The sequence below is a fragment of the Carcharhinus amblyrhynchos genome, unplaced genomic scaffold (genome assembly GCF_965287045.1).
Source record: "Carcharhinus amblyrhynchos unplaced genomic scaffold, sCarAmb.v2.hapA scaffold_828, whole genome shotgun sequence".
Taxonomy (NCBI): Eukaryota; Metazoa; Chordata; class Chondrichthyes; order Carcharhiniformes; family Carcharhinidae; genus Carcharhinus; species Carcharhinus amblyrhynchos.
In genome coordinates this window covers 50,001-59,943 of record NW_027650568.1, presented here as the reverse complement: position 1 = coordinate 59,943, position 9,943 = coordinate 50,001, and the positions used below count along the sequence as shown (strand labels likewise).

Sequence of the window (9,943 nt, the reverse complement as noted above, 5' to 3'; positions counted from 1 at the left end):
ACCGACCGACTCAAGAACAGCTTCTTCCCTGCTGCTGTCAGACTTTTGAATGGACCTACCTCACATTAAGCTGATCTTCTCTACACCCTCGCTGTGACTGTAACACTACATTCTGCACCCTCTCCTTTCCTTCTCTATGAACAGTATGCTTTGTCTGTATAGCTCGCAAGCAACAATACTTTTCACTGTATGTTAATACACGTGACAATAATAAATCAAATCAAATCACCTCCCAAATCAAAACCATTGAGGCCCACGTCCCACAGATGAATGACAAACAGTCAGCCATTAATGGCGGGGCAGTCTTGATGGGTCGACTGGCCACTCTGTCTCTAATTCTAGTGAGGGCAGCAAGGGTGGGGTGGGGGGGTGGAGGTGACCCTGTTTACCTTGATTGGCCGCGGGATGTCCGGCTTCCGCCAGCGAAGCACGATTTGTCCAGCGACGGTCACTCCATAGAACAGGTAGTTGATGAAACCCACATAGTTGATGAGGGTGTAGATGTCACTGGTCACCAGCATTAGCAAGGTGGAAGCACACTGGAGGAGCGAGGGAAGAGGAGCCAGAGAGGGGAGGGGGGGGAGGGGAAGAGAGGGGGGGGGAGGGGAAGAGAGGGGGGGGGAGGGGAAGAGAGGGGGGGGGAGGGGAGGAGAGGGGGGGGGAGGGAAGAGAGGGGGGGGGAGGGGAAGAGGGGGGGGGAGGGGAAGAGGGGGGGGGGAGGGGAAGAGAGGGGGGGGAGGGGAAGAGAGGGGGGGGGGAGGAAGAGAGGGGGGGAGGGGAAGAGAGGGGGGGAGGGGAAGAGAGGGGGGGGGAGGGGAAGAGAGGGGGGAGGGGAAGAGAGGGGGGAGGGGAAGAGAGGGGGGGAGGGGAAGAGAGGGGGGGAGGGAAGAGAGGGGGGGGAGGGGAAGAGAGGGGGAGGGGAAGAGGGGGGGGAGGGGAAGAGAGGGGGGGGAGGGAAGAGAGGGGGGGGAGGGGAAGAGAGGGGGGGAGGGGAAGAGAGGGGGGGGAGGGAAGAGAGGGGGGGAGGGGAAGAGAGGGGGGGGAGGGCAAGACGGGGAGGGCAAGACGGGGAGGGCAAGACGGGGAGGGCAAGACGGGGAGGGCAAGACGGGAGGGCAAGACGGGGAGGGCAAGACGGGGAGGGCAAGACGGGGAGGGCAAGACGGGGAGGGCAAGACGGGGAGGGCAAGACGGGGAGGGCAAGACGGGGAGGGCAAGACGGGGAGGGCAAGACGGGGAGGGCAAGACGGGGAGGGCAAGACGGGGAGGGCAAGACGGGGAGGGCAAGACGGGGAGGGCAAGACGGGGAGGGCAAGACGGGGAGGGCAAGACGGGGAGGGCAAGACGGGGAGGGCAAGACGGGGAGGGCAAGACGGGGAGGGCAAGACGGGGAGGGGGGTGGGGGGAGGGCAGGGAGCAGAGCAGAAACAGTTTAGTCGTTGGAGGCCCAAACCGTTGACAAAGAATGAGGGCGAGGGTGGACGCTGAGGCGCGGGGATGGTCAGCAAGTTCGACAGATTGAGGGGGGGGGTAGCAAAGCCAAAGGAACTCGTTACAATTGGTGGGTGGGTGGCGGGAGAGGAGGGGTAACTCAGGAAAGTCCCTCAAAAAGGGTCAGGGAATACTGTTCAGATCTTAACAGTGCGTGGGCAGCCCACATCCCCATCCCCGGCCCCAATAAACCTGGTCGAGGAGGGGACATGGCTGCCAGTGCGGGGTAGGGAGTGGTGGGGGACACTGCAAATGGCTGTCGGTGTGGGACAGAGAGGGGGGGAGGGACACTGCAAATGGCTGCCTGTGTGGGACTGAGAGAGAGGGGGGACACTGCAAATGGCTGCCTGTGTGGGACTGAGAGAGAGAGGGGGGACACTGCAAATGGCTGCCTGTGTGGGACTGAGAGAGAGAGGGGGACACTGCAAATGGCTGTCGGTGTGGGACAGAGAGAGGTGGGGGGACACTGCAAATGGCTGCCTGTGTGGGACTGAGAGAGAGAGGGGACACTGCAGTGGCTGCCTGTGTGGGACTGAGAGAGAGAGGGGGGGACACTGCAAATGGCTGTCGGTGTGGGACAGAGAGAGGTGGGGGGACACTGCAAATGGCTGCCTGTGTGGGACTGAGAGAGAGGGGACACTGCAAATGGCTGCCAGTGTGGGACTGAGAGAGAGGGGACACTGCAAATGGCTGCCAGTGTGGGACTGAGAGAGAGGGGACACTGCAAATGGCTGCCAGTGTGGGACTGAGAGAGAGAGGGGACACTGCAAATGGCTGCCTGTGTGGGACTGAGAGAGAGAGGGGGGACTGCAAATGGCTGCCAGTGTGGGACTCAGAAGGGAGGGGTGGCAGACACTGCACTAACGGCCAGTGGAAGTTGGAGACATGGCCAGGCCAGGTTGGTGAACACAGCTGATGGGGGGCAGCACCTGCTCTCTTTCCCCGTACACAATGAGAGGGTGTCCACTCCACGCTTGTGTTGTGGGTGTTCCTTAGCCCCTTCCCACTTCCCCGCATCCCCCAACCCCCATCGCCACTCTGGGTGGGCTTGGGCTGGTACCAATGCAGCGAGGGATAGGAGGATGGGAGGAGGTGGTGGGCTGCAAGTGGAGGGATTCTCAAATCATCCATGGTGGGCAAAGACACAGTGAGGGGTACGGGGAGGTGGGTGAGATAGCTTAAGGGTATTCTACAGAGGGACAAGGTACAAGCCTGAGGGAGACTGGGGAGAGGCGATGGAGCAGGGACGCAGAGAGACTCTCACAGACTGGGGAGATGGAGCAGGGACACAGAGAGACTCTCACGGACTGGGGAGATGGAGCAGGGACACAGAGAGACTCTCACGGACTGGGGAGATGGAGCAGGGACACAGAGAGACTCTCACGGACTGGGGAGATGGAGCAGGGACACAGAGAGACTCTCACGGACTGGGGAGATGGAGCAGGGACACAGAGACTCTCACGGACTGGGGAGATGGAGCAGGGACACAGAGAGACTCTCACGGACTGGGGAGATGGAGCAGGGACACAGAGAGACTCTCACGGACTGGGGCGATGGAGCAGGGACACAGAGAGACTCTCACGGACTGGGGAGATGGAGCAGGGACACAGAGAGACTCTCACGGACTGGGGAGATGGAGCAGGGACACAGAGAGACTCTCACAGACTGGGGAGATGGAGCAGGGACACAGAGAGACTCTCACAGACTGGGGAGATGGAGCAGGGACACAGAGACTCTCACGGACTGGGGAGATGGAGCAGGGACACAGAGAGACTCTCACGGATTGGGGAGATGGAGCAGGGACGCAGAGAGACTCTCACGGACTGGGGAGATGGAGCAGGGACGCAGAGAGACTCTCACGGACTGGGGAGATGGAGCAGGGACGCAGAGAGACTCTCACGGACTGGGGAGATGGAGCAGCGACACAGAGAGACTCTCACGGACTGGGGAGATGGAGCAGCGACACAGAGAGACTCTTACGGACTGGGGAGATGGAGCAGGGACGCAGAGAGACTCTCACGGACTGGGGAGATGGAGCAGGGACACAGAGAGACTCTCACGGACTGGGGAGATGGAGCAGGGACGCAGAGAGACTCTCACGGACTGGGGAGATGGAGCAGGGACACAGAGAGAGTTGACGACTTTCAGATCGCGTTTGTGGACCGGGGGGTGCTGGGGCTGCTGGTTGGGCAGAGGGAGGGGGGCGCACACCACAGCCACAAACGATCTGTGCCTCACCCACAAAAAAAGTTAAGACCTTGTAATAACATACAGTGCACAAATACATTACAGGAGATACAGTCTCTCTCCGAGAGGGAGGAGTGGGGGAGGTGTCGAGAGACAGGGTCGAGGGAGGGGAGTCGGGGGGGAGTCAGGGGGGTTGGGGGGTTGAGGGGGGGAGTCGGTTGGGGGAGTTGAGTGGGGTTCAGGGGGGATAGAGGTGGATGGGGGAGGGTAGAGGGGAGTGTTAGATAGAGGGAGGGGGTAGAGACGGGGTAGAGAGAGGGGATAGAGAGACAATCCTGGCCAGGGGGTGGAATTATACAGAGTCACACTGGCAGTGACCGGGGGGTCGGGTGGGGGGGGAGGCGTTACAGAGTGCTGGCAGTGACCGGGGGGCAGGGGCGGGCGGATGGCAGAGTGACACTGGCAGTGACTGGGGGGGGATTACAGAGTGAAACTGGCAGTGACTGGGGGGGGATTACAGAGTGACACTGGCAGTGATGGGGAGGGGGGGGGGATTACAGAGTGACACTGGCAGTGGCTGGGGGGGGGGGGATTACAGAGTGACACTGGCAGTGACTGGGGGTGGATTACAGAGTGACACTGGCAGTGACTGGGGGGGATTACAGAGTGACACTGGCAGTGACTGGGGGGGATTACAGAGTGACACTGGCAGTGACTGGGGGGGGGGGGATTACAGAGTGACACTGGCAGTGACTGGGGGGGGGGGGGGGATTACAGAGTGACACTGGCAGTGACTGGGGGGGATTACAGAGTGACACTGGCAGTGACGGGGGGGGGGGGATTACAGAGTGACACTGGCAGTGACGGGGGGGGGGGGGGGATTACAGAGTGACACTGGCAGTGACGGGGAGAGGGGGGGGATTACAGAGTGACACTGGCAGTGACTGGGGGGGATTACAGAGTGACACTGGCAGTGACTGGGGGGATTACAGAGTGACACTGGCAGTGACGGGGGGGGGGGGGGGGATTACAGAGTGACACTGGCAGTGACGGGGAGGGGGGGGGATTGCAGAGTGACACTGGCAGTGACTGGGGGGAATTACAGAGTGACACTGGCAGTGACTGGGGCGGGGGGGGGCGGGTTACAGAGTGACACTGGCAGTGACTGGGGGGGGTTACAGAGTGACACTGGCAGTGACGGGGGGGGGGGGGGATTACAGAGTGACACTGGCAGTGACTGGGGGGGGGATTACAGAGTGACACTGGCAGTGACTGGGGGGGATTACAGAGTGACACTGGCAGTGACTGGGGGGGATTACAGAGTGACACTGGCAGTGACTGGGGGGGGTGGATTACACAGTGACACTGGCAGTGACTGGGGGGGGGGGGGGTTACAGAGTGACACTGGCAGTGACTGGGGGGGATTACAGAGTGACACTGGCAGTGACTGGGGGGGATTACAGAGTGACACTGGCAGTGACTGGGGGGGATTACAGAGTGACGCTGGCAGTGACTGGGGGGGATTACAGAGTGACACTGGCAGTGACTGGGGGGGGTGGGGATTACAGAGTGACACTGGCAGTGACTGGGGGGGGGGGGATTACAGAGTGACACTGGCAGTGACTGGGGGGGATTACAGAGTGACACTGGCACTGACTGGGGGGAATTACAGAGTGACACTGGCAGTGACGGGGGGGGGGGATTACAGAGTGACACTGGCAGTGACTGGGGGGGGGGGGATTACAGAGTGACACTGGCAGTGACTGGGGGGGGGATCACAGAGTGACACTGGCAGTGACTGGGGGGGATTACAGAGTGACACTGGCAGTGACGGGGGGGGGGGATTACAGAGTGACACTGGCAGTGACGGGGAGGGGGGGGGATTACAGAGTGACACTGGCAGTGACTGGGGGGAATTACAGAGTGACACTGGCAGTGACTGGGGCGGGGGGGGGGGGCGGGTTACAGAGTGACACTGGCAGTGACTGGGGGGGGTTACAGAGTGACACTGGCAGTGACGGGGGGGGGGGGATTACAGAGTGACACTGGCAGTGACTGGGGGGGGGGGGATTACAGAGTGACACTGGCAGTGACTGGGGGGGATTACAGAGTGACACTGGCAGTGACTGGGGGGGATTACAGAGTGACACTGGCAGTGACTGGGGGGATTACAGAGTGACACTGGCAGTGACTGGCGGGGGGGGGGGGATTACAGAGTGACACTGGCAGTGACTGGGGGGGGGATTACAGAGTGACACTGGCAGTGACTGGGGGGGATTACAGAGTGACACTGGCAGTGACGGGGGGGGATTACAGAGTGACACTGGCAGTGACTGGGGGGGATTACAGAGTGACACTGGCAGTGACTGGGGGGGGGGGATTACAGAGTGACACTGGCAGTGACTGGGGGGGGGGATTACAGAGTGACACTGGCAGTGACTGGGGGGGATTACAGAGTGACACTGGCAGTGACTGGGGGGGATTACAGAGTGACACTGGCAGTGACTGGGGGGGGGGGGGGGATTACAGAGTGACACTGGCAGTGACTGGGGGGGATTACAGAGTGACACTGGCAGTGACTGGGGGGGATTACAGAGTGACACTGGCAGTGACTGGGGGGGATTACAGAGTGACACTGGCAGTGACTGGGGGGGTGGATTACAGAGTGACACTGGCAGTGACTGGGGGGGGGGGGGTTACAGAGTGACACTGGCAGTGACTGGGGGGGATTACAGAGTGACACTGGCAGTGACTGGGGGGGATTACAGAGTGACACTGGCAGTGACTGGGGGGGGATTACAGAGTGACACTGGCAGTGACTGGGGGGGATTACAGAGTGACACTGGCAGTGACTGGGGGGGATTACAGAGTGACACTGGCACTGACTGGGGGGAATTACAGAGTGACACTGGCAGTGACGGGGGGGGGGATTACAGAGTGACACTGGCAGTGACTGGGGGGGGGGATTACAGAGTGACACTGGCAGTGACTGGGGGGGGGGATTACAGAGTGACACTGGCAGTGACTGGGGGGGATTACAGAGTGACACTGGCAGTGACGGGGGGGGGGATTACAGAGTGACACTGGCAGTGACGGGGGGGGGGGGATTACAGAGTGACACTGGCAGTGACGGGGGGGGGGGGGGGGGTTACAGAGTGACACTGGCAGTGACGGGGGGGGGGGATTACAGAGTGACACTGGCAGTGACTGGGGGGGGGGATTACAGAGTGACACTGGCAGTGACTGGGGGGGATTACAGAGTGACACTGGCAGTGACTGGGGGGGATTACAGAGTGACACTGGCAGTGACTGGGGGGGATTACAGAGTGACACTGGCAGTGACGGGGGGGATTACAGAGTGACACTGGCAGTGACTGGGGGGGATTACAGAGTGACACTGGCAGTGAATGGGGGGGGGGATTACAGAGTGACACTGGCAGTGACTGGGGGGGATTACAGAGTGACACTGGCAGTGACGGGGGGGGGATTACAGAGTGACACTGGCAGTGACTGGGGGGGATTACAGAGTGACACTGGCAGTGACTGGGGGGGATTACAGAGTGACACTGGCAGTGAATGGGGGGGGGGGGGATTACAGAGTGACACTGGCAGTGACTGGGGGGGGGGGATTACAGAGTGACACTGGCAGTGACGGGGGCGGGGGGGGGGGGGTTACAGAGTGACACTGGCAGTGACTGGGGGGGGGATTTCAGAGTGACACTGGCAGTGACGGGGGGGGGATTACAGAGTGACACTGGCAGTGACTGGGGGGGTGATTACAGAGTGACGCTGGCAGTGACGGGGGGGGATTACAGAGTGACACTGGCAGTGACTGGGGGGGGGGATTTCAGAGTGACACTGGCAGTGACGGGGGGGGATTACAGAGTGACACTGGCAGTGACGGGGGGGATTACAGAGTGACACTGGCAGTGACTGGGGGGGGGGGGATTTCAGAGTGACACTGGCAGTGACGGGGGGGGGATTACAGAGTGACACTGGCAGTGACGGGGGGGATTACAGAGTGACACTGGCAGTGACTGGGGGGGTGATTACAGAGTGACACTGGCAGTGACTGGGGGGGTGATTACAGAGTGACGCTGGCAGTGACGGGGGGGGATTACAGAGTGACACTGGCAGTGACTGGGGGGGGGGGATTTCAGAGTGACACTGGCAGTGACGGCGGGGGATTACAGAGTGACACTGGCAGTGACGGGGGGGATTACAGAGTGACACTGGCAGTGATCAGAAAGGATGATTGGCCAGTGCATCCCCAAGTAGCATTGATCATTCTGGGGGCAGGGGAGACCTGCGCAAAGTCGGTGGGGGGGAACGGGGAGGCGGGGCGGAGAGTGGAGGGTGGGGGAGACTGTGCAGGAGGGCCAGTGGGGGCATTGTCCTGTGAGGGTGGGGGGAGAAGGGGGAAGGGCTGATTAAACATAGGTTTATTTGCAGAGATGAATGTGCAGTGATCCCCCTGACAGTGTTCCTGGGGCAGTGGGAGGAATGTGCGGTGATCCCCCTGACAGTGTTCCTGGGGGAATGGGAGGAATGTGCGGTGATCCCCCTGACAGTGTTCCTGGGGCAGTGGGAGGAATGTGCGGTGATCCCCCTGACAGTGTTCCTGGGGCAGTGGGAGGAATGTGCGGTGATCCCCCTGACAGTGTTCCTGGGGGAATGGGAGGAATGTGCGGTGATCCCCCTGACAGTGTTCCTGGGGCAGTGGGAGGAATGTGCGGTGATCCCCCTGACAGTGTTCCTGGGGCAGTGGGAGGAGTGTGCGGTGATCCCCCTGACAGTGTTCCTGGGGCAGTGGGAGGAATGTGCGGTGATCCCCCTGACAGTGTTCCTGGGGGAATGGGAGGAGTGTGCGGTGATCCCCCTGACAGTGTTCCTGGGGGAATGGGATGAATGTGCGGTGATCCCCCTGACAGTGTTCCTGGGGGAATGGGAGGAATGTGCGGTGATCCCCCTGACAGTGTTCCTGGGGGAATGGGAGGAATGTGCGGTGATCCCCCTGACAGTGTTCCTGGGGCAGTGGGAGGAATGTGCGGTGATCCCCCTGACAGTGTTCCTGGGGGAATGGGAGGAGTGTGCGGTGATCCCCCTGACAGTGTTCCTGGGGCAGTGGGAGGAATGTGCGGTGATCCCCCTGACAGTGTTCCTGGGGGAATGGGAGGAATGTGCGGTGATCCCCCTGACAGTGTTCCTGGGGCAGTGGGAGGAGTGTGCGGTGATCCCCCTGACAGTGTTCCTGGGGGAATGGGAGGAATGTGCGGTGATCCCCCTGACAGTGTTCCTGGGGGAATGGGAGGAATGTGCGGTGATCCCCCTGACAGTGTTCCTGGGGCAGTGGGAGGAATGTGCGGTGATCCCCCTGACAGTGTTCCTGGGGGAATGGGAGGAATGTGCGGTGATCCCCCTGACAGTGTTCCTGGGGGAATGGGAGGAATGTGCGGTGATCCCCCTGACAGTGTTCCTGGGGGAATGGGAGGAATGTGCGGTGATCCCCCTGACAGTGTTCCTGGGGCAGTGGGAGGAATGTGCGGTGATCCCCCTGACAGCGTTCCTGGGGGAATGGGAGGAGTGTGCGGTGATCCCCCTGACAGTGTTCCTGGGGGAATGGGAGGAATGTGCGGTGATCCCCCTGACAGTGTTCCTGGGGCAGTGGGAGGAATGTGCGGTGATCCCCCTGACAGTGTTCCTGGGGGAATGGGAGGAATGTGCGGTGATCCCCCTGACAGTGTTCCTGGGGGAATGGGAGGAATGTGCGGTGATCCCCCTGACAGTGTTCCTGGGGGAATGGGAGGAATGTGCGGTGATCCCCCTGACAGCGTTCCTGGGACAGTGGGAGGAATGTGCGGTGATCCCCCTGACAGTGTTCCTGGGGGAGTGGGAGGAATGTGCGGTGATCCCCCTGACAGCGTTCCTGGGACAGTGGGAGGAATGTGCGGTGATCCCCCTGACAGTGTTCCTGGGGCAGTGGGAGGAATGTGCGGTGATCCCCCTGACAGTGTTCCTGGGGGAGTGGGAGGAATGTGCGGTGATCCCCCTGACAGTGTTCCTGGGGGAATGGGAGGAATGTGCGGTGATCCCCCTGACAGTGTTCCTGGGGGAATGGGAGGAATGTGCGGTGATCCCCCTGACAGTGTTCCTGGGGGAATGGGAGGAATGTGCGGTGATCCCCCTGACAGTGTTCCTGGGGGAATGGGAGGAATGTGCGGTGATCCCCCTGACAGTGTTCCTGGGGCAGTGGGAGGAATGTGCG

At 61.1% G+C, this 9,943-nt stretch overlaps 1 protein-coding gene across 1 annotated transcript in view; it reads right to left on the bottom strand.

Annotated features, from left to right (window-relative positions):
• Nucleotides 1-389: 389 nt before the first annotated feature.
• Nucleotides 390-9,943, bottom strand: part of LOC145340189 (large neutral amino acids transporter small subunit 2) — a gene marked incomplete at its 3' end in the record, with an annotated part of 47,407 nt that continues 37,853 nt past the window's right edge. The window contains exon 8 of the mRNA XM_080184619.1: nucleotides 390-539. Within this exon, the coding sequence (XP_080040745.1) occupies nucleotides 390-539 (150 nt within the window). The remainder of the gene's footprint in view (nucleotides 540-9,943) is intronic.